The 24256-nt window shown below is 55.8% G+C and overlaps 1 protein-coding gene across 1 annotated transcript; it reads left to right on the forward strand.

Annotated features, from left to right (window-relative positions):
* Nucleotides 1–1746: 1746 nt before the first annotated feature.
* Wnt4 (Wnt family member 4) lies at nt 1747–24002 on the forward strand. The gene is made up of 5 exons (XM_075945791.1): nt 1747–2399; nt 14034–14269; nt 20192–20323; nt 20411–20553; nt 21129–24002. The coding sequence occupies exons 1-5, from the start codon at nt 2323–2325 to the stop codon at nt 21594–21596; spliced, it is 1056 nt and encodes a 351-aa protein (XP_075801906.1). The 5' UTR covers nt 1747–2322; the 3' UTR covers nt 21597–24002.
* The last annotated feature ends 254 nt before the right edge of the window (nt 24003–24256 follow it).

Genomic DNA, 24256 nt, shown 5'->3' on the forward strand with positions numbered 1-24256 from the left:
TAAACAAATATTTTTAAAGGTGAATTGTAGAATGCCAGGAGAAAAACCTATAACATGAATGTCCCAATTTGGAAGGGAATTATAATAGGCACCCTGAACTAATTGCCTACTGCCGTTTAAAAGATTATTAATTTCTATCGCTATACTAAATCTCCAGATTGGCTCAAAATAACTTAGGAATTCTGCACCACCCTTAAGCCTAAGAGTGGCCCTGCCCTGAACATCCCACAGTCTGGCCCTTCTCTAGCTCACCGATTCTTAATCCAGGGACAGAAGATCATGGGGCCGAGCGGATGTGCTCACCTGGAGCCTGGACCCCCTCTTGGGTCTCACTCTGGATATCCAGGCTCCCGGGCTTCCTTGCACAGGTGGCTCTAGCCAGCTTCCAGGATAGGTGAATCTCTCTTGCAGATCCAGCCTGAGAGGACAGGCGGCACACTAGTGTGTCTAGCCCTGAGGCTGAGGGATGGCCAAGGGTCAGCTTTCGGGTGGGTGGAGGGCTGGAGTGGAGCGGGCAGGGAGACAGAGTTTGTCTGTGCACGCTGAGATGTTTGCCTGTGTGCACGAGAGTCCCTGGAGGGCAGGAGAGGCAGAGGCGGGAAAAGGTGAGACTCAGGGCCAGGCACCAGGGCCCCCTCTCGCTGCTGCACCACTCGGGATTCACGCAGTGTAAGCAGCCTACATTCAGAGCGGCTTTGCATGTTATTATGAAAGCGTGTTTGTGAGAGCAGACTAGAACATATTTTATTCCTCATTTTGTTAGCTTGATTTATAACCTGCAAATATTTAGACATGTGGTACATGAACTCGCATCTGCACTTTTGCCGGGCTCCGCGAATCCCTACCACCTTCTGCCCAGTCTCCGTGCCAAAAGCTTATCAAGCCCCTCCTGTGTTAACCCAGACAACTCCTTGAGTCAAACGTGGCCATGGTGGGGGTGGGCAGTCAAACTCACACAGAGAAAACAGCTGGTTCTGCAAGGACGGAGGCCTGGTCCCTTTCTCTACTCTTCACATTTTTAGTGAAGTGGAGCAGGGTCTCTGGGCATTTGGATCCCTGTTTAGACAGGGGGTTCCTTTAGCTCGTGGGATATAGCCCCTGGCAGGGCCAGAGGAGCCTGGACTTTATCAGTGACCTGGAGAGGGTGTGGCCCAGTCATGGCAGGTAACTATTAATACAGAATTGAACTTCTTTTTCAGCCAGGCATAGGTTTTTAAGCAATAACTCCACTCTATCCATTCATTCCACAAACGTGGCACCCACTCACTCTGTGCCAGGACACCAAGCTGAATCTGCCTGGTGTGGAAGAAGAAATAAAAGAAGCGCACAGAAACTCAAGCACAAAGCTGGGATTGGTTCCTGTTCTAAAAGGAGACCTCCGCAGCCTTCCCGTCCCTAAGTGGAAGGTCCACTCAGAAAGGCGAGGGGTTCACTCAAGACCTTGCTGCCTTGAGCGCGCCAGAACCCAGGGCCATCCAGAAGCGAGGTTTCGGATTCCCGGAGTCTCAGGCCACTGTCCCAAGCTGCCCGAAGCAGGGAGGCCCCTGTCCAGCTCCGGGAAGGCTAGAGGGAGGTGAGCGCTAGGGAGGGGCCGGACCGCAGAACGCGGGGGCCTGAGGGCCGGGAGGGGTGCGCCGGGGACAGCCGGGCGGCACCGCAGCCTGGTGCGCCCGGAGCGCTAGCGCCTGGGTGCGCGCGAGTGGCAGCCGCGCTCGGGTGGCTCCGCCGGGGTCGACCGGGGATCCCGGCTCCCAGGCGCCGGCGGGGGGCCGCGGGGCGCGGCTAGGGCGGCGCTGCAGTGCCCGCAGCGGCGGGCTGGGGGAGCTGTGCCCGCCCGTCCCTAAGGCCCCGGGCGGGGACCCAGCAGCTGGGTCGCCGCGCCTCTAGCTCGGCCCAACTGGGCGGCGTGCGGCCAGGCGTGCCTGCAGCGGGCTGGGGCTCCGAGAGCGCCCGGGCGCCGGGCCGGGGAGGCCCCCCAGGAGAAGCCCAGTCCCGCGGGCTCAGGCCCGCCCCCGTTGGGGGGGAGGGGGTGTCCCGCGCTGCTGGACCCGCCCAGGTAACCCCATCCTCGGCCCGCCCCCGGCCCGCCCCGCCGGCCGCCCGCCCGCCTCCGCCGCTGCCGCCGCATCCCGGCTCTGGGGCGGCGCTGACAGTCGGGTCCGCCGGGCAGCGGGCGCAGCAGCGGGCGGCGCGGCCGGCTGCTGGGAGGCTGAGCCCCGCCGCGCGCCCCGGCCCGGCGCCCCAGCCCGTCCGCGCGGCGCCCACCTGCCGCCCCGACGGGAACCTCACTGACGCTGCCCGGGGCCGGGCGCCCGAGACACCATGAGCCCCCGCTCGTGCCTGCGGTCGCTGCGACTCCTCGTCTTCGCCGTGTTCTCTGCCGCCGCGAGCAACTGGCTGTAAGTCCGACCGGGGACCGGGCGGGTGGGGCGGACCCTGGGGCAGCGGGCACAGGGGGCTCCCGGCAGGTGTCTCGGCCGCGGGACCCAAGGCTCGCGCTCCCGCCGGTTTGTTCTGCTGGCCACCACCACTATCTGGGCTTCCCTCTGGAGGTCCCGGGACCCCTGCTGTCCCGGGTCAGAATTCCTTCCTGACCCGGGGCAGCAAGGCTGGCAGCGTGTCTGCACCCGGAGGCGGCCCTGAGTGCTCGAGGGCGCAAGAGGGTGCGAGCGCGGGGCGGTGTCCCCGGACCGGTGTGGGACGCAATCCGGCACGCAGACAAGTCGCGAGGAAGCCCACTGCAGGGAAGGAGTCCCGGGCATAATAGCAGGTTAATACCAAGGAGTCTAGTCGCGAGCTCCCCGCGCTGAGCCGCGCCGCGCTGCGGATTGGGCTGGAGGCGTGCAGGGACCTGTTTCTGCTTGGGGGGCGGGAGCCAGGCGTAGAAGGCGAGGACCCGGCGCCGAGCCTCTGAGAGCCCGCAGGCTGGCTCTGACCGGACCTCACTGTTCCCTTAGGCAAGAAGAAACTTCTCCCAACCTTTAATAAAGAAGGCAACAGCCCCCATCCACCTCTAAGGGTCTTGCCTAAGAAGGAAGGGGGTGGTAACCGCTGGTGACCTGTGTGTTTTTCCTTTACTGGGTGCTCCGGAGGATCCCTGGGAAAGAGAAGGATAGCTAAAGAGATGAGCTAGTGACTAAGAGAATAAGGAACTAGACCTTAGGCTCCTTCATCCCTCCTCAGTGACACTTCCCCATGGCCCTGGCTTAACCCTGGCCCCAAGTTCTCCTGCTCAGAGCGCTGCCGCCTTCCACTGTGGGCAGCCAGTGGGGAGCCAAGCTCCAGTATTGATCTGAAAAGCATGAGGTGGGAAGGGGGGGATAGCCAACAGTGTAGCTGGGGTTTCCATGGAGACAGTGGGAAAGGAAAAATTCTCTCTGCATCAAGACCAAAGAACAAATATCTCCCATGAAATCGCCCTGAGTGTCCAATGGCTGTTGCTATGAGGTCATTGTGGCCAGCCAGGGCCCCGTAGACTGGAAAGGAGTGTGTTCGTTGGGGTCAGAGCCACCCAGAGCTTGGGAGACTGAGGTGATGTGGAATTCTCCCAGCTGTTCAGAGAGCTAGCGACTCCAAGGCCCAAAGTGGCTGCAGAGCCTTTGTTTTTCTTGGAGTCTTAATTTGATTAACACTTGAGGGGCAGTGGCAGAGTGGACAGAAACCAGGGCACAGCCACCGCCCCCTCCACTTCTTACAGACTGTGCTCCACACACACACACACACACACACACACACACACACCCCAAGTGGGGCCTGGGTTGCAGATCTGGATTGCAGGAAAGGAACTACTTTGGACTTGAAGAAGCTGCCTCTTAGAGATGGGTGGCTGTAAAACAGCGTGAACATCAGGGGGAAATAGAAGGGGGTCTGAGCTGCCCAGCACCAAGCACTACCAAACAAGCTGAAGAAGCAAGTGGGAACTGGAGTGTGTGAGCCAGGCCTGCAGCAAACACAGACAGCAGCCAGAGAAAGGCCGTTGGGAGCTCCTGGCTCTTTAGCTCCCTTTATAGGTGAGGAAACTGAGGCCCAGGGAAGGGAGCTACTTACCAGACTCAGAGCTGAAGACTGAACCCAGATGCTTTAGTTTCCCCAGACTATTATCACCTACTCCTTGCCTGAGGCTGTCCCGAAGTTGACCCAGGTAGAATTGCCACCCGCCTCCAGCCATGTCCACCACGCCCTGGTCCCAGCCTGGAAGGCAGCCTCAGCTTCAGGTCTTGCAAAGCATGGGGAATTCCAGAGCTCTGTTCTTGAGCCTTGAGCCTGCCTGCACTGTGGGGGGTGGGTGAAGAGGGGAGGCCTGGGGTTGGAGAGGTTGGCAAACCTGTTCTCTGTAACTGTGATGGCTCCAGTTGCCATGCAGCCTGGCTCTAGACAACCCAGTTCACTCCTGTTCCATCGGGGCTTCAAGCCAGGGGTCTTTTTACACAACTCGGAGAAGAAGAAGGGACTTCCCAGGATCCTACCAAACTGGAGAGGACCCCAGGCACACGCCCCCAAAACTGGGATCAGTGCCTTGTATCTAAACACCTCCATCCTCAGCCAGAAACTGCACCAGCCTCTAGGGAAACAGGTGCCCGAGTCTAGCCTCCCAGCAGCTTGGGTCTGGGTCAAAGAACACAGGAGAAGCCACAGCTGGAATGGGCAGGACAGTGGGCATGCTCCGGTGCAGAGTGGAGCTGCAGCTGTGGCTATCACAGAGCCAGACTCGGCCTGGAGACTGGAGAATGACTTATTAACCTTCATCACCCACTGTGCCATCTCAATCCTCACTGCATTGAAACCCCATCTTACAGATGAGAAGACTGAGGGTCACAGAGGCCACCCAGAGCTACTTATCTAGTAAATGGCAGAGCTGTCCAGCCCAAGTCAGCCTCCAGAAGCAGCAGTTTGGGGTTAGCAGCTGTCCATTCAGGCATGGCGGTGACACTGTCTATTCAAGGGTGAACCAAGGGCCATTGAGATGGCTCAGTGGGTAAAGACACTTGCTGCCAAGCCTGCCAATCTGAGTTCCATCCCTTGAATCCACACGGTAGGAGAGGATCAACTCCTATAAGTTGTCCTCTGACTTCCAAACACGTGCACACATGCACAAATAAATAAATAAATATGAAAAGGGGATGAGTCAAGCTGCAGGCTTGGCCCCAAAAGAAATAGCTGGCAGCATGTGCTCCGGGGACTAGGCCTGGGTGTTCCCTCACCTAGAGGCAGGCTTCCATCCAGGGTGGGTTGATAGCTGATTGCAGAGTCCATGCTATCTGATGTCTCTGGACATCAACCTTATGGAGAAGCCCTCTGCCTGCAGGCACTAGAGCTGGAAAAGCCCAGAGGAGCTGGATGCTGTTTATGAGGCGGATGTCTGGTATCTAGAGTAGGTGGCAATGTGTGCAGCTCCCACCAATGAAGAAGGAATGGGGGGTACACAGTTCAAGGTAGAAGGCTTGTACTTGACCCTCAAGGAACTTCCCTGCTACGTCTGAGTCATGCCCCAGTACCAAGGCTACACCAGGGGTTCCGGTCACAGCTCTACGCTACATGTTGGGTGGCCTTGAGGGGGCTATTTCCTCCCTCTGGGCTTGTTCTGAACCCCAAGTGGAAGAACTAGGCAGAGTTGAAGACAGAAAGACTGAGGTACTAGTGTGTGTTCTCCGTGAAGAGCAAAGTGATGTGTTGAGCCGGGACGTTAGCAGAACCCCAGTGAGTAAAATAAGGACCCCCCCACTGTAGTCCAAGTCAGGTCCACAGAGTGGCTCAGAGCCCAGGGTTTCTACCCCAGCTCTGCCACTACCCCGCTGAAGGACCCTGGACTAGTGCCTTGCCCCTCATCTGTAAAGTAGTGTCCATGGGTGCAGATGGCTCTCAATGGAGTTCAGGAGGAGTAAGCCCATGCGTGCGACATCAAGGCACAAAGCCAGGCATGCTGATAGAAATGGGGGCCCTGGCAGCTGCCAGAGGCGGGGTACAGTGCCTCAGAACTGTGTCTTTGTCTATAGGATGATGCAAAGACTGGGTACTTACGGTGCTCCCAAGCTCCATCTGTCCCGAACAGTGCTGTCTGGGTCCTAGAACGTTAGATGGGAGCCCAGGCTGCCCCCTGCCTGCTCATTGGTAGCCTCCCAGAGCCAGGAGATCTAGCCCGGCTTGTGGGCATCCTGCTGGCCAGAGGCGTGTTACCGGAAACACACTCCAGTGCCACCGGGGGAATAGAAGGGAGGCGTCAAGTACCTTACCAGCTCCAAGTCCTCACAGGTGTGCCTCCCCGAGCCAAGCTCCAAGCTCGCACATGCCTGTTTGCCCAGCAGGGATGTATGACTTCCCAGGCTTCAGGCGAAGTGAGGTGTGACTCGCCAGTCCAGGCATGGGTAGAGCCCCCAGGAATGTCTCATTGGCCCCCTTCTTCCCCCCTGAAATAGTAAAAGCCCATGTCCTTGGAACCTCTCCCATGACTGTGAGTCACAGTCACTAACACACACTAAGACTTTACAGTTTATATACTCAGACCCTCCCCGCATGGTATTGTGGATATTTTTTTTTGATAGGTCTGTCCTTGACCCCCTGGGGCCTTTATATATGAAGCCTCTGTCCTAGAAATCAGTAACAACACTTCACCCTGTGCCAGCTGGTGACCAGTATCTACAGACATCATCAAATGAGTCCCACAAGTGGGGTAGGGCTCCCCCCTGCACAACCTGGTGAACGGATGTTCCGGGCACCTTACACACACTATCCTAACTTCTTCCCTCCCCTCCCAGAGCAGACGTGTGTGGGTGGGCTCCAGCTCCCCCTTAGAGATCTGGAGGAAGTAGGGCCTGAACCAAGACCACATCTCAAGTTCTGATATATATATGTAACTGCAACCCCCCATCTACTCCACGCGGCGTGATTATATGGCTTCTGATGCTTGCGAGGTCAAGGCAATGGCACACAGACCTCTGAGTGTCCCCCTAGTGCCTGGCACATACCTGCCAGGCTATGAGTGCTCAGTCACCAGTGGATCAGTAAAGGGAGGGCTCAGTTGCACTTTCCTCCGACTCAGGTGATGCTGAAAGCCCCGCAGTGGGGCAGATCTGCAGGCTGTGCTCTTCCTAGGGCTAGAGCGAGCGAAGCCTCCTGGCCAACCTGCCAGCCTCGATCTTTCCCACCCCTCCACACAAGGGGAGGCAGGACCAAGCTCTGCCTGAGGGGTTTGCTCAGGCGGCAGCCGGGACCCAGCTGTCTGCTACGGTTTGACTTTTCTTCCCTCCACCCTGGATTAGCCATTGAGCAACTCAGCAAGCATCTGACAAGACAGTGCTCCCCAAACCTGTTGAAACTCGCCCAACTAGGGCCCTGTGGGTGCACTCGCTCGCTCAGGGAAGCTGAGCCTTTGCACCAAGCCTCTGCCTCCCCATTCCTTCCTGGGGGAGGAAGGGCTCTGGGCTGAGCCAACCAGGCACAGATTGATCAGGGAGCTGCTGGCAAGGGTGACAGCACCCTTCTCTGGCCCCACCGGTCACCCCTCTGCTCCCAGCTAGCCTGCAAGAGGTGCTCCTGGTTTGCTCTGCGAGCAGCTGGGAGGCGGAGCTGAGCCAGGACCCACAGTTGCTTCCCAGATTTCCACAAGAGTTGCCAGGTTTTATCTCTGAGTTCGGAGCTACATCTTCGGTGGTGATTCAGCCAGCCCGAGGGGAAGCTCACTCCCTGCTGTGACCCCGGCCAGTCCCCCTTCTCCCGTAGCCCCTCTCTGCCTCCCCCATTTTCTGGCAAACTGGAAGTTGAGCTATGTTTTAAAGGTTCCCCTCCAAGTCAGAACCCCTACAGCTCCTGGAAGGGACTTGGTCCTCACAGAGAGTAGGAGAGAGGGGGAGGGAAAGGGGGAAAGACACATCCTGCCCTTGTCATAGGGAGGTTTCTCCCACCCCAGTAACTCATGGGGAACCATGCAGGGACCTGCTCTCAGCAGGGGATTGCTGATGCCCAGAGGAGCCTCTGACCTGCGGGGACTTCATTCCACCCCCCATACCCCCACCCCTACCCCTCCACCTCCCCCAGCAGTCCTACAATCCTCGGATGAGTTCCCAGGAGTTTCTTTCCCAAAGCAGGAGATAGCAGAGCACTCCCTCCTGAGTCATGGGTGCCTCACTGCCCTGGCAACCCCGGCTTTAAGGAGGAATCATAGACATCACTGTTGGGGAAGGCCTCAGGGACCCTGAGCTACCATAAAAGGGAGCGGTGGGCTCGCCCCTTAAAAACATGTCGGGCACCTATTGGCATCAGTACTGTCTATGCTAAACTCAGAGCCTACAGTATTTTCATAGGAAAGCTGGAACTCCAGCCAAAGCTTGTCCCATAGCTGATGAAGGAGAACTGGGGCAGGGGAGGAACCCAGGTTTGACCAACTGCCTGCTGAGTAAGAGTAGAGGTTCAGCCACGCCACAGTCCCACTCCTGCAAGATTGGGTTGGAGGACCCTGGCTGCGGCCGGGCTGTGCTGAAATTCTCCTTGGGGATTTACTCATCTCTCCTCACTCCCCATCTTCAGGATCCCCCAGCCATCTGGGAACCATATTTCAATCTTGTCAGTGGCCAGGGGACCATGGGGAGCTCTAGGGATATAGGGAGAAGAATTGCGGGGAGGGGAGTCTCTGCTGCCAAATTAGAGGTAAGGTAGGGTCATGGGGCACATTAAACGTAACATCCACTCACTCCAGGAAGACACCTGACTCAGGGAGAAAAGAAAAAAAAACACATTTACATCCTTGTAGAGTAGGGGGGCCATCCGGGTTCACATCTTAGTGGCTCCCTGTTGGCCCCCAAGTCAGCTCCTTGCTCCTCTGGAAGATGAAGTATGGAAATTGGGAGCGGAAACCAACCTCCTCAGTTAGAAGGACGGACTTGGGGCCCTCCGGAGCAAAATGCTCACTCAAGAGATAGAAGTGGCAGGATCAGGGGCTCAGGGCCAGCCTGGGCTACACAGCACTGTCTTTAAAGGGGGAGGGGGTATAGCACAGTGGTAGAATGCTTGCCTAGCATGCTGAGTCTTCTGTGGGTCGTGGGTAAGAGGAGTTAGGGATCCTAGAAATCAGGAAGTGTGGGCCCCCAGAGAAGGTCAGCATTTCTCTCCAACTTAGAAAACAAACACTGGGCCTACTCCAGTTGGCCTTGGCATTCAGAGTCCTGTCAGGTGGGAGGGAGGCAGGACAGAACACCAGGAATGTCTCCGGTGCTGGCCAGTCCATACTGACTGCCCTCCAGGATTCAGCCAGTGGTGGTACCTCCATCTGGTGACTTCAGTAGCTACAGAGACCACAGATAACACTGTGTAACCATAGGGACAGCCACTACCTCGGCATCCTTCACTCCTAACAATACTCCAATTCTCCTGCGGTAGGTACAGGTCTCTGGAAGGAGCCATCCTGGGAAGAATCAGACCACCTTGCTTACCCTTGGAGCCCCAGGCCATCTTTGGAGCCCAAGCAGCCAGCTCCCAGGCTTGGGGACCAGAATGGCTCGTTTCAAGTCCTGAGCCCCAGTGACCAGCTTGAGTCCAAGCCTTGAAGCCTTAGTGCCTTCTGGAGAGCAGGGGTCAGGGGCAGGGATGCTCTGCTCTGTAGTGGCATGGCTATGCAGAAGCATGGACCCCTAAGTGATGACACAGGTGACAGATGTCCCTCCCCAGACAGTCCCCTCGCTCCCTTGGCACACGTGAGTTTACACTGGACAAGAGAGTCCCCAGCTCTTAATCTCCCTGTGGAGACATTTCCTCCACACCACACTTCACCCCTGATCCTGGGAGTGCCCCACAGATGAGCTGGAAGCACTGGGGACCTGTTCTCTGTCTCTGCAAATACACTTGGAGATTCCAAAATCTACAGTTCGAATCGTACCAAAGTGATCCGTCATTCATTCCCCTGTGGGCGCATGCCCGAAATGAGGCCAGAGCCTGGCTTCATGAGAGTGGAGAAGGCCCCAACAAAGACAGCCCAGCACAGAGTACCACAGGCCCAGCTGGATGCAGCAGAGGGTGCAGTGTGAGGAGCGTGGGAAGGGCCACAGAGGAGGTTAGAAGCTTCCCGATACCTCTGCCTGGGGTGTGTTTAGTTCATTTCTATCTCCTACGGTAAGAGCAACTGATCTCCCCATTTTACAGAGTAGCACATTGAGGCCAAGGCTCCTGGATGTTCACTAACTTGCCTTGAGTGACACAGAGATACGAGTCTGACCTGAGTTGTTTACCCAGCCCCCAAACACACTGCTTGCCCAGAGAAGAGACAGGGGTCTTGGGACAGGGTCACAGTGGTGGTCAGTACCGCAGGCACTCAAGAAGCAGTGGGTGGTTTGAGTGGTTGGTTGTGTAGCAAGGGTCCTGGGGGCTGCACACCCCTTCCATTCCTTAAAAGCACGGCCCCAGATAGAGGCTGTGGCCCCTGCTTCCACCTAGCTATATCCACTAGCTGAGAGTGGCTCCTGCTTACACACTGTTCTCTTCGGGTACCCCCTCCTGCCAGCTTGGCCTCCTTCCTCTCTGGTATGGAGGGCACAACTACTCCTGAGGAGGCTCTAAATGTGGCCTGGGCAGACACGGAGGCCAAAGGGAGGGGGCAGAGAGGCCTGGGCTGGTGTCCCAGCCCCCACCTGCACACCGTAGGGCCCGGACCAGTGCCACTGACCTGCTTGGCTCCCCACCATGGTCGCTCCTTCCCGGCCCCTCTCCTCTAGAGTCCAGGGAGTGCCCCCGGGGAAGAGCCACAGAGGTGTGGATTAGCTTCTCTGATTTTGTATATTTTGTTTAAAAAAGCAAGCAAACCTGGAAAAGCTTGGGACAAGCCCAGCTAATTTTAGTTTCTAATGAAAACAGCAGGTGGCCGAGAGGATCTGATCTCCCTGGCAGGGCCAGGGCCCTCCGGCCTCCTCCTCGCAGGCTGCAGGCACGGAGGGGAGGGCCTCCTGGGAGGAGCCTGCAAGACCTACAGGCCCCATTCGAGAAACTGGGCACAAACTGGCCAGCGGCTGCAGCCTGCACCCTGGACTGGTGGGGTAACCTGATCGACGGCACGGCCGTGGCTGGAGTCCTGGGTGGCCAGGGCAGCAGGTGGCAAATTGCTAAACCTGTGCTCGGCAACAGCAGGAAGAAGCCTAAACAGGGGCAGCATAACAGGCCGGGAAAAGCAGGGATGATCAGCCTTAGACAGCCGGCCCAGGAGCAGCCGACACCCGTCAGGCCCTGGCTCTGCCTCTCCCAGAAATGCTTGTGCAGTCGATATTTGAGCCCGACCCAGCTCCCGGGTCAGTGAATGGCACACGTGTCTCTGGGGGAAAGGTTGAGCCACTGTAGGGCACTAGGCGGGACCACAAGGCTGCCCCCATCTTCCTCTCTTCACCCCTGTTCTTCCTTCCCTTATATACTCTGCCACGGGGGTAGGAAGGCATCAGGACAAAGTCCCCTAGCCGAGCTGCAAACATTACTGAATACCTTCTGTGTGCCGTGCCCAAAGAGCTGCAGCCTGAGGAGTCAGCTCTCCTGCCATCCAGTGGGGCAAATCCACAGCCAGAGACAGGGGAGAGCTGAGAGCCCAGAGCTGTTTGCTGCTAGACACTCCACCTCAGTTTGCTTGGTTCATCTGTGCAGTGAGGTCAGGTACCAGCCAGGCTCCAGGACAAGCGAGCAGAATGAGGACAGGCTAAGGCTGCCGAGGACTGGGGTGCCAACCCTCTTTGGCCTATGCCAGCTCGGGCACTTGCCAGACAAACCCCTGGGGTCTCAGAAAGCAGGAGCAGAGATGGCAAGGCCTCCCATACATGGGAGGGGCAGCTGTTGTGTCAAGTAAAGGCAGGACTGGGAGGTGGGCACTGGTGCCGCTGGAGGCAGTTTCTCATCATCTTCCTGGATGCTGTCCCGGTGACTCACAGCTATGGCAGCCGGGCAGTGTCCCTGCCACTGTCATTTCGGCCTGTCTCCCTATTACATTCAGAGCCCAAGGGAGGAATGCTCAGTTCCTCGAGTCCATCGCTCCCGTTCGGTGGCATGGGACCAGCAGGCCCTCTTCTGCCAACAGAAGGAGAACTCAAACTCTGATAGTGGGAAGGCTCACAGATTTCCAGCTAGCTCGCTGTGCTCATAGCCAGCTCCAAGTGGAAGGGGACTTGCCTCCCATCACAATGGGCTGATGGCTCAGCCAGACCTCCCTGCCTATTCCTTGTGGCTGGAGACGTCAGCCCCTGAATGCCTCCCTTCACCAGCGATGAGGCAGGGCCCAATCCAGCCACACCTGACCTGCTTAGCTAAAGGGAGGGGGAAAAGAGGTCTAGATAAGGTTAGATAAGATATGTGCCTCCAACAAGATATATGCCCCCCAAATCTTGGAGGGAATGGGGTCTCCACCCTTCTCTGAGAGTCCTAGCTTGAATGGGGACAGGAAAATATCCAGTGGTAGGTTCAACTTCTTGACCCTTCAAGGAAAGACACAGTGGCCTCCCGAACAGAGTCCTGGCCCACCGCCAGTAGCTGAGCTCTTGGCGCCCCCTGCAGGCCAAGAGTGACTTAAGGGTATGGTTCCGTAGGAGACACCCCCCCCCCCCCTTCACATGGCAAGGGAAGCAAGGAGCACCCAGGCAGGGCTGAAGCCAGGTTTGCCACTTCCAGATGTTCCCTTCTCCTGACCCTTACTCCTTTCCTTTCCTTTCTCCCACCCTCTCTTCTTTCCAAGAGACTCAGGTTCCTGCACGGATTGGCCAGAGAGCTGCTAGTCCGTGCACACCCAGGACCTAGGGAGATAGCTCAGTCAGCAAAGAGCAGGCTGAGCGAGCATGAGAACCTGAGTTTGAGTCCCAGAACACATGTAAAAAGCCAGGCCTGTTAGAGACGCTGTGACAGCTGAAAGGGGCCCTGGGAGACCAGGAGTGAATGCCAAGGGAGGGTGGTCAGTTTGGCTTTGAGACTGCCCATCTCCTTTGGCCCACTCCTGAGATGCACCCAGCTGAGCAAGGTGCATTAGCAGACCTTGCCTGGAATAGAAGCCATGACTCCAGTATGGATAAGGAACGTTAGACTCAACCATACAGCCATAGCGCATCGGGGGCGGGGGTCCTCTGGGAGCCCAGAGCGCGGTGCAGACAGAGACGTCCTGGGCTGGGCCTTCTGGGACTCCAGCAAAACTCGGATGCTACTAGGGACAGAGAGGCCCAGATTACACCTCCCCCAGCAGGCTTTGTTTGAGCGAACCTCATTCCCAGCAGCTGCTGCCCAAGCTCTCAGTCTCTAAAGTCACACAGAACCAAGCTCTACCCCTCAGCAGCTGTGGACCTTGGACACAAGGCAACAACTTCCCTTTGCCTCAACTTTCTTCACTTTTAAATGGGGGCTCAGGCTGGGGATGTGAATCAGTTGGAGGATCTGCCTGGCATGCATAAGAGGCTCCAGCAGCATGCCAGCCAGGTGTGATGCTGCATGCCTGTAAAGGGAGAGGTGGGCGTAGGAGGATCAGGTGTTCCAGGTTCTCCTTGGCTATGTAAAAAAAAGCTGGAAAAGTTGAAAGGGTGGCTAGCTCCTTAGGAACACCCAAAGCCAACTTCTAACCTTACAGGGATGTGCATACAAGTGAGCACATTCACAACACACATACACACACACTTAAACACACATACACTCATATACACACTCACACACACACACTCACACACACAATCAACCAATGTTTTAAAAAATGAAGACTCTGACTCGCCGAGAGGACTAAATGAAGTAATGTAAAGTGCTTTGCCCAAGTCTAACTAGGTTCCATAAAACTTAACTCTCATCCTGACGGTATAACCTCCCCATATAAGACTTTCTGTGTGCTTTCCTATTCGGTTGCTCCCTCATTCAGTAAACAGGACAAGTTCTTGCTTTTTGCTTCAAGCCCCACGTCAGGCTTCACATACTGACCACTGGTCCGAGAGCTGGGGGAGGCAGGCTGGTCCCCAGACCAGGAGATGAGGCGGCCCCCAAGAGCCCTGAATACAGAGAGAGAAGAGCGGGCATCAGGATAGCTGTGCATCACATCCAACCCCTGCCCCCAGGTACCTGGCCAAGCTGTCATCGGTGGGCAGCATCTCCGAAGAGGAGACGTGCGAGAAGCTCAAAGGTCTGATCCAGAGGCAGGTGCAGATGTGCAAGCGGAACCTAGAGGTGATGGACTCAGTGCGCCGTGGCGCCCAGCTGGCCATCGAGGAGTGCCAATACCAATTCCGGAATCGGCGCTGGAACTGCTCCACGCTGGACTCCCTGCCTGTCTTCGGGAAGGTGGTGACGCAAGGTGAGGAGGGCATTCTAGGGGCCTGGGTGGTCTGGGGAATGACACTTCTAGGGCCAGGCACATCTAAAGGGTTCAGGGGCAGAAGCAGCCCAGGGCCTGAGCAAGGAAATAAAGAACGCAACTGAGGGCACTAGATAGGGGATGACCCAGGGGAGGCGAGGCAGTGGTCTGTGGTCCACAAAGCACTCTAAAGTGCAGTTGGTCCAGTAAGCTGGCCCTTATTTCCAGAGGGAGAAACTGAGGCTCAGCAAAGGGACGGGACTGACCTGCCCAGGCTCTTCAAAGGACAGGAACAGAATCAGACTTCACCTTTGCGTCTAGCCTCGGGTCCTGGAACCCATCTGTGAGCTTCCGCATGTGACAGGCTCCTGTCCTAGGGCTCACAGTCCAGCAGGGACCAGATTGTCCGCAGCTGCACAACAGAGGCAACTCCCACACCTGCAGCACTGACCATGGGCCAGGCACTGTTTTAAGGACTGTAGGACACACTATATCTAACTCGTCTGCCTCTGAGTCGGGTGTCCGTGTAGCAAGTACAGAACTGGAGGCACAAGGCAGTTAAGTGATTTGCCCGGGGTCACAGAAGCAGAGAATGGCAGGGTCTGAATGTGTGCCCAGGCGGGCTCTGCACCGTCACAGCCAATAAACACAACAACGGGAGAGGAAACTGGAGGTTTCCCCTGGCCAATACTGGGTGCTCGGAAAGGTTTTCCCAAGATCAGGGAGCAGCTGAGACGGGTAACGTGAGAGGGCATTAGACTAAATGCAGGTGAGCGAGGGCCCAGCAGAGAGGTTCTGTGGAACTGGAGGGTTCCTTGAGGCACTGAGGTCAAACCCCTGTCCTCAGTGGGAATGCTCAAAGCCAGCTGCGTCTCCACCTCCTGAGCGCAGAGCTGACAGCAAGTCAACAGGGCTCTTTGAGTCGCTCGAGCTGCAGGAAGAGGCTGCCTGGGCCAACCTTTGTCTTGGCACCTGTGGGCCTGGCCAGTCCCGGCTGCTAGGCTCGTGGCAAAGCATTTGGATGCTGTTGGAAACCAACTGTGATTGAAATTTGGAAGCCATTCTCCTGAGAGCTGGCAGGGGCTGGCAGGCAGGAGCACACTTGGCATTGCTGAACTGTGCTGTTCTGAGAAAGAGACAGATGCCCAATGAGCAGTCCAGTGGTGAAGCCTCACGGCGGGGATGGCACTGCTGCCCAGGGCCCAGAGCTGCACTAGGGAGGCCCCAGAGCCAGCTTTCCTATGGTGCTGCTCTCTGGAAATCCCTCTCACACTGTGGATGTATCCTCTAGAGCAGCGGTCCTCATCCTTCCCAACGCCGCGACCCTTTAACACAGTTCCTCGTGTTGTGGTGACCCCACCCATAAAATGATTTCATTGCTACTTCATAACTATAATTTTGCTACTGTTATGAATTGTAATGTAAATATCTGATATGCAAGATATTTGATAGGTGACCCCAAAAGGGTCACAACCCATAGGATGAGAACTACTGCTCTAGAGAGACTGACAGATAAATCAGTGTGCTTCTTATGATGGAGTCACATATGCTGTGTCCCCCCCCAAAATGCCCAACCATTTCTCTACCAGCTAAGCAGCCCCCACCTAGCCCCTCCTTCCTTCTGTCCAAGTCCGTCCCTCTGGGATTTATGCCTCTGTAGTGTTGTTTCTTTGAAGATGTTGTTAGGCAGGCTAGCCTTGAACTTGCTAGGTAGCCCAGGCTGGCCTTGAACTTGAACTTCTGGGATGACTTACATGCCTAAACCAGGCTCTATATTCTTTAAAGGGGGTATATTTTGCATTTTTTTGTTTTGATATGATTCCATGTTTATAAAAAATACAAGTTGCAGGATGCAATTCCTAGGTATTCATTATTAGAGTCACTGGATCCTTTAATATAGCTGATTCTCTACTATGTATCTAGATATACTTTTTTATGGAAATCATGTGTGCTCACACTGCGTCTTTATACCTTCACACTCAAGCCTAACAACTCCCCGCCCACGCCGCCTTCACCATCACTGCATCCCCAAGCAACAGGGGTGGCTCAAGTGCCTGCCTCCTAGCATACCCCGAAACCTGGCGTGGAGGACAGTCGGTAGTGTCAGCTAGTGATGGGCAGCTCATCAAGACAAGGAAAGGGAGGACATGATCGGTGAGTGCCAGCCTGAGGCTAGGAGGGGACCTCAGGACCCTGTGGAATAGTCTGCCTTTCCCATCTGGGGGCAGGAGCCAAGGAAGGGACTAGCCCTATCAGCAAGTTATGGGGACACAAGAACCCTGCCAGGCCAAATGGAAGCTGTTCTGGATCTCTAAAGTCCGAGTGGCCTGGACAAGCATCCTGTCCCCTTGGGGCTAAATCAAGGCATCCTAAGACCAGGCCAGTCACAACAGGCAGACACCAGCCATGTCTGGGGAATAAGTCTGAGCTCATCGCACACACCCACCTTCCTCCACTTTGTATCTGGTTTTCTTCACTAGTGAAACTCGTCTTGGAATGCACTTACCTGGTCAGTCTCCGCGGATCCGGGGGAAAGGGACTCACTGCTGGGAATACAGGACTGGCTTTAAAGGCCCATGAATTGAAGGACAGCAGAGACAGGCAAACTTAGGGCAGGTGACTTCATTCCTCCGGGTCCTTACCTGTCTCATGCTTAACTCTCAGGGCTGTTGTTGACATTCAGTGGCTTGTGCAGTAACTACTTCATACAGTCCCTGACCTGCGAGCCTCACAGGGACCTCAGTCACTTCAGCAGTGACAACCAGTCTGGAAGGCCTCTTGCCCCAGTCTCAGGAGGGGAACTCAGCAGGTGTCCACATTCATGAGTTACCTGGTTAGGGAAGTGACCTCAGGAATATAAGGGGACAGAAAAGATCCCCCTCTGGGTCCAGACGGTGGCCAGTGAAGAAAGGAGTGTTGTGTGTTGGCCTATCCTGTGCTATCCAGCCCAGATCATCCTCACACAGCTCTGAGTTTATGTCATTCCCAAGTCACAGCTGAGAAGTCTGAGGGAGCCAAGGGTGGTGATGACCCAGATCCAAGTCCTGCCAGCTATGAGAACTTGGGCAAGGTCCGTGCCCTCTCTATAACTCAATGTCCTTTCTAGAAAGTGGGGACAAACCGAGGGCCCACCTGCTGAGATATCTGGAGTGTACATAGGGCAACGATGGAGCTGTGCCCGTTCCCTGGCCTCCATCGGGACACCTACCTCGTGCCCAAAGGTCACCACACCCAAGGCCTCCCCGCCAACCCAGCTCAACCTCAGCCAGTTCTTCCTCAGTTCCAGCTCCTTTCTGCTGGATTGGCTTCCCTCCCACCATCTGGAGAGATGTCACAGTGACGTGCTCTCAGGCCTTGAGTCAGGCAGGCTCCACTCCAGCCCCCATTCTGCCATTTGCTGCTGCAGAACCCTGACAAGCCTTATGTTTTCAAGGGATCAATCTAAGATTGCTGAGTCCTGGTCAGTACACGGAAAGTCCCCTTTATACAGGGGTCCTCAGAAATAATGGCTATTGGACCTATATGATTGCTTTAAACCCCCAACCCCAGGCAGCATTTGCCCCTCAGAAAAGATGGCATTGAGGTCAGATCCGTGGGGCCAAAACTTGGGGTAGTCTGGGAAGAAAAGAAGCAATAGGAAGTCGTGGGTGTGGGAAGGGCAGACGGCAGGGTAGAGAGGGAAGAAGACAGCAAGGTGGGCACTATAGAGTTATGCTCTCCGCTGGCCCAGGACGGGAGCAGGCAAAGATGTCTCCCTCCTGCAGCTACAGCCTGATCAGGGTGAAGTATTTACCACCTCCCCAGGACACCCCACCACAACACTCCCAGACCCACCTCAATGCACTTTTGAGGAAATTGGGCCCTGCAATGTCTTCCTCCAGAAACCGAGGCTCCAGCCGGGGTACCTGGAAAGCTATACACACTACTAGAGTCAAATGGCTGGAACCCAGGGTCAGTAAGAAGAGGATGAGTTCTGGCTACTCCACATCCTAGCTGGGTAACACTGGTGGCTCAGTGCCTTGCTTCTCTGTGTAAGGGGAGGACGCGTATCCATTCCTATCGAATTGGGGGGAAAACACCTCAACTAATGAGCTTAGTGCTCAGACGAGGCCTGCACACAGTAGGCTGTCTGTGAGCTAGAGCTTTGGTTATTATGGTCTCGGAGAGCCTCTTCCTCGGTCACTCGGAAAATGAAGACATTATGGTGACCTCAGTCCAAGAAGACAGATGTTTAGAGACCGAGGCAGTGGTCTCCTGAGCAACCCCACAGGGAGACTAGTAACCCCAAGACCACTGGCACTAGGGGGCAGAGGTGAGTGGGAGCCAGAAATGGGCAAGGACTTCCCAAGCAGCTAAAGGAGCATAGGACCTCCAAGGGCAGAGGGTTAAAGCCACCCACCAGTCCCATCAGCCTTACCTCCTGGGACTTCCCTTCCCCCTTGGTCTTTGGGGCAAAGATTTGTGCTGGTTCAGGCCTGGAAATACCAGAAATACCAGAAACTGAAGTTGTCTCTCTTTGGGCGGCCACAGCATAAAACCAACCAACATGAGCCTGCTATTAACCTCAATTAGCTTGGAGAAGGTTCCATCCCAGACTGTCGAGGCTCCATTGCTCCAGCCAAGCCCCTCTGTGCAGGCCCAAAATGGCCAAGCAGAGAGTGGGCAGTGGAAAGGAATGGTGGGTGGTACTCCCTGTTTCAGGACTGCACCGAGAACAGGGTGTCCTGAGTGTTGGGGGCTGAGCTGCCTCCTACTCCAGAGCCCAGGTTGGGCTGCCTCTGTCCACAGACGAGCACAGTGGAGGGGACTGTTCTCATCTGACCATGGTGACTGCTCCCCAGGGCAGCTGGGAGCACAAGCCTGGGTGTCGCAGAGGTAATTGCCAACCATGGGGCCAAAGCCTGCCCCCACCACTCTTGTGGACACAGACCCTACATCAAGAGACAGAAGGACAGTCAGAGCACACAGAGGCCTTCACAGGGTCTCGGACAGGAGTAAGACCCACTGTCTGGTCACACACCCAGCCAGCATGCGCGCTGTGCTCACACACTGCCCCAGCTCACCCTGAGAAAGAGACTCTACAGAAGCTACACCCCCAGGCACAGTTCCTAGGAGGATAAAAACATCCATTCAGGCAAGGGAGGAGGGCCGGCACCAAAATAGAATTGCTGAGCAGCCGTGGGCAGGAGATACAACCACTGCAGAGGCCGGCAGACCTGTGTTGCAGAGGCTTGCTTCCATCACCTCCTGGCTGTGGGACGGGGACGAGAAACTTCCCCTCCAGGTACCTGCTGGCTAGTCTCTAGACACTGGGGACAGATCAAGCTGGCAGGGGCAGAGGACTTGTGTACAACCCACTGTAACCCCCACTCCCAGTCAGCAAGAGGGGCTCAGTGCTAGGAGCTGCCAATACCATAGTTTGTTCTTCAAGTCTCAAGGAAGCAGGAGACATTGTGAGCTGCAGGCCCCACCTCAGAGAAAGAGCTCAGTCGGGGTCACAAGTGGGGAAACTTAAAGCCTGGTGAATAATTCAACCACCGCAGTGTGGCTGTGCCCCTTCACGGAACTGTAGTCATCACTTCCCCAGAATGTCACAGAATTACACGACTATCGCTTGCCTTCTGGAGGAGCTTGTGGAGAACAGATGAACGATCGGGCCCTGAAGCCAGGCTGTCTGCTGGTTCTGCCACGTGCTGTGTGACAAGCTGGCAAGCCTCTGTAAAATGGGGATGACCATAGCTCCTGCCTCACTGGTCCTCACGTGTGAAGGGGGTTCAGTGACTGGCATGTAGGCTTTCCACCTGCCTTGCCCCTCTTTGGCATCCAGCATTCGGCAGCTGTCTTATACCTCTTTCTTTATGCAAAGAAAGTGCAGACGTGGTGCCCTAGGGCCTAGCCCTTCTCTCCCTCTGCCTCGCACAGGGACTCGGGAGGCGGCCTTTGTGTACGCCATCTCTTCAGCAGGTGTGGCCTTTGCGGTAACAAGGGCGTGCAGCAGTGGAGAGCTGGAAAAGTGCGGCTGTGACCGGACAGTGCATGGGGTCAGTCCACAGGGTAAGCACAGATGTTCCAAGGGGAGAGCAGGGGCCTAAGCCCAGGCCCAAACTCACCCCAGCACTCTCTATGCCCTCCGTACACCAGGCTTCCAGTGGTCAGGATGCTCGGACAACATCGCCTACGGCGTAGCCTTCTCACAGTCCTTTGTGGACGTACGGGAGAGAAGCAAGGGGGCCTCTTCCAGCAGGGCGCTCATGAACCTTCACAACAACGAGGCCGGCAGGAAGGTAGAGTGGCACCCATCCCATTGGCACTGGGGTAGGACTGCATGGGCAGAGTCCCTAAAATAGCCCTACAGCTACTCTGGGAAGGCTCACGTCACCAGGCACCTCTGTAGGCCAAGGGCTGGGAGTCGGGGGAGTAGGTGCCATACAGCAGTGTAAGTGGCCTTGTTCATACCTATCTGCATGGACCCAGTCCTGCCTCAGGACTGAACCCTCTCATCCACCCACACACCCGACACCACCTGACTTCCCAAAGGCTCTGGAGACTTAGCACAGCACTGTGCTCCCATCATGTCACCTGTCACTCAAATGCTTCCGAGAACACTGCCCTTCACTGTGACTCCAGCAACTCCAGGTGCCTCAAGTACAGGGACACCTCCTTGGTCTGTCCTCAGCACTGCTTGCCAGCTCAGTGCAGCACCCAGCTGGTGCTTATACAAAGGAGGCACGACAGTGAACCCCTCGATTCTGCATCAGCCTTGGGGTCCTGTTATGCAGTATGTCCGTGTATTGGTCCCCAGAGGTCCCTCCCCTACCTCTACTGTCCCTGACCATCCCTCTTGCCTCCTCCCTGACAGGCCATCTTGACACACATGCGGGTGGAGTGCAAGTGCCACGGGGTGTCGGGCTCCTGTGAGGTAAAGACGTGCTGGCGAGCTGTGCCGCCCTTCCGCCAGGTGGGCCATGCACTAAAGGAGAAGTTTGATGGTGCCACAGAGGTGGAGCCACGTCGTGTGGGCTCCTCCCGGGCACTGGTGCCACGAAATGCACAGTTCAAGCCACATACGGATGAGGACCTGGTGTACCTGGAGCCCAGTCCAGACTTCTGTGAGCAGGACATACGCAGTGGTGTGCTGGGCACGAGAGGCCGCACGTGCAACAAGACATCCAAGGCCATTGATGGCTGTGAGCTGCTGTGTTGCGGCCGTGGCTTCCATACAGCACAGGTGGAGTTGGCCGAGCGCTGCGGCTGCAGGTTCCACTGGTGCTGCTTCGTCAAGTGCCGACAGTGCCAGCGGCTCGTGGAGATGCACACATGCCGGTGATGTGCCCAGCAGTGCCCAGCACCACCTGCGTGGCCCGGGGAAGGCCAATAATTTAAACAGTCTCCCACCACCTACCCCAAGAGATACTGGTTGTATTTTTATTTTTTTTTTGTTTGGTTTGGTTTTCGGGTCCTCAAGTTATTTATTGCCAAAAATAGGCAGGCAACCCCAAGGGCACCACCAAGGGGCTCCCCAAGCCTGAGCCTTTACGTGTGGCTGCCACTGACCAAAGGGACTTTGTTTATGCCTCGGGCTGTCCACACTGACCACTGCTGACTGCTCAGCTGTTGTGTCTATTTTTCTACATGTAGACTAAAAAGTGGGTAACAAGGAGTGACTGTGGACCCACCATCCAGGGAAACAGGTGGCCCTATGGCAGGGACAGCAGGTTCCATCTTGGTGGAATTTCTATCACCGGCAATAAAGGAACTTGCACCTCTGCACCCCACACATACATGGGGACCACTGGTAATCTGAGCCTGGGAACCCTGACTCTTAAAATCCCTAGAAAGGGAATGGACAGGTACCAGGTCCAAGGCTAAGGGCTCCTCTCAGCCCTCCCATGAGCAGCTAGATTCCAGGTAGGCACACATGTGAAGTGGGAAAAGAAGCCCACCCGAGGCCCTCCTCCTCAGTCTCCTCCTTGGAAAGGGAAACTGCTCCTCCTAGGCCCTCCTAGGCAGAATAGGGCTGTCATCCTGGATCAGATCTAGCTTGGGCCTAGCAAGTCACATCCCCATGTGAGTCACCCTCACAGTGCTATCCTCTGTGATGCCGAGGATGGAAATGTCACACAGAGACAGGGAAGGGCTGTGCAGAGATCCCACCCTGCGGTATCTCACTCACTCAACAAAATTTATTGAGCAAACACTATGCACCAGGCCCTGTCCTGGGATATCTATCTCCCTTGGTGACCACAGCTATCCTGGGAACAAATACAGAGGCACACACCCTCTTTACAGCAGGTAGTCATGCCTGTCAGCCTCAGCCTCACAAGACCTTAGCAGAGGCAGAGCCAGTCCTTAGCCCCTGTATCCAAAGACAAAGATATGACAGGTCTCCTTGCGTCTGAGCAATGGGTACAGGGAGGCAGTAGGAGCCAGAGACCACAGGCTGGGCTGGAACCCATATGGTTGCAGAGGGCTAAGTGGCTGAGGCAAGAAGGGGAACAGTTAAAGGCTGATTAATGAGTTCTCAGAATCTGAGGCACCCCCACATCCAAGACCTAAGGTCTCAGAGGCCTTGAATATGGATAAGGACAAAAGATTCCCAAGGGCCAAGGTGCCTGGCCCAATGCACTAGTCAAACTGTTAAGAACCTACCAAGTGTTTAGTACACAGGACACACACAGACCCAACTGCTTCTCAGTTGGGTGACCAATACTCAGAGGAACTTCCCAGCATGGTCTCCAAGTTGCTCCCATGTCCAGGACTCCAGGCTTGATGTCTTCAGCTCGGAGATCCCCTTGGGGACTCTGAAATCCCAAGCCCTTTGCTATTGGGTGGTGTGAATGCAAAATCCAGGCTTCCGAATATGGGCTCAGGCCTGCACAAACTCTCCTCTGGGCCTGTGGTTTGTGCCTCCTAGCGTTGGCTCCCTCACGAAGAGGGTCAACACCCTTGGCCCCCATCCAAGGTCTCTGCTCACTGTCCATCTGAAGAGGCAGCCAAAACCAAGTGAGATGCTGGAACCACATTCAAATGCAGGGATAATCTTGGGCAGGCTGTCTCTGATGTGGATGAAAGCTGAGCTGACCACGGGTCCCCACAGCTGCCCAGCTGGGCCCACTGATCCTCTGGTAGACTTAGTTCAGAACCAGGGAAGATATGGCCCCCTCCAAGGCCCGCCCCAGACAAAGAAAGGAGGGGAGCTGTCCCTTCAGAGAATGCTGAGCCAGGAACTCCATCCAGGGGCAGTTGGGTCCAGACTGCTTACTCGTTTGATGGACACTATCCCAAGAAGGAGGGTATCTAGCTCCCCTAAGATGATCCTCCCAGGGTTCTGCAGGCTGTTACCAGGTGAATCAGACCACAGGCTCGAACCACTGCCAAGGCCAAAGGATTCCACAGCCACAGAAAAAGAGCTTCGTTGGACTTGTCCAGCTCCAAACTGTCTCAAATACAAAGAGCTGGCAGAGGGCTGACATAGCTCAACACACTTGGGCCACAAAGGACCCAGGAAACTGGCCAGAAGGTCCGCATCCTACCTGAACCACTCTCCACTGTTCTTGTCACAAGGCAAAAGTGGTATTTCTCCAAGGCCAGGGCTGGGTAAACCAGCTCTGGATGCTGCTACCCTACTCTGCTGCCCCACCCCCATCCTCCAGTTTTTATATGAGGCTCCTTGGCATTGTGACATCCCCATGGCGTAGTCTGAGATGCACGATAAAATGGTTATTTCTTTATCTGGCAGTTGTAGCTGTGACTTTTTTTAATAGAATAGGGAGAAGAGAGAGACTTTGAGAAGGACATGGATAAAGCAGTACTGTTGCTAAGTAAGTATTTATAAAGTGAATTCTAGGTATGGGAACATCCCACCCTTGCCTTTTTGCTTTGGAAGAAGTGGTCTGAGGCCTACACCAGGAGCCATCTATATGCTATCTGAAACCAGTCATCAACGGCAGACACACATACAATCTTCAGCTGAGGAACGCCCCCAGG

Source organism: Microtus pennsylvanicus, chromosome 13, assembly GCF_037038515.1.
Source record: "Microtus pennsylvanicus isolate mMicPen1 chromosome 13, mMicPen1.hap1, whole genome shotgun sequence".
NCBI classification, from domain to species: domain Eukaryota; kingdom Metazoa; phylum Chordata; class Mammalia; order Rodentia; family Cricetidae; genus Microtus; species Microtus pennsylvanicus.

Coding starts and splice junctions, on each gene's coding strand:
- Wnt4 (XM_075945791.1), top strand. CDS start 2,323: ATGAGCCCCCGCTCGTGCCTGCGGTCGCTGCGACTCCTCGTCTTCGCC. Junction 20,324..20,410: donor GCATGGGGTCAGTCCACAGG/GTAAGCACAGAT, acceptor TCCGTACACCAG/GCTTCCAGTGGTCAGGATGC. Junction 20,554..21,128: donor ACAACGAGGCCGGCAGGAAG/GTAGAGTGGCAC, acceptor CCTCCCTGACAG/GCCATCTTGACACACATGCG.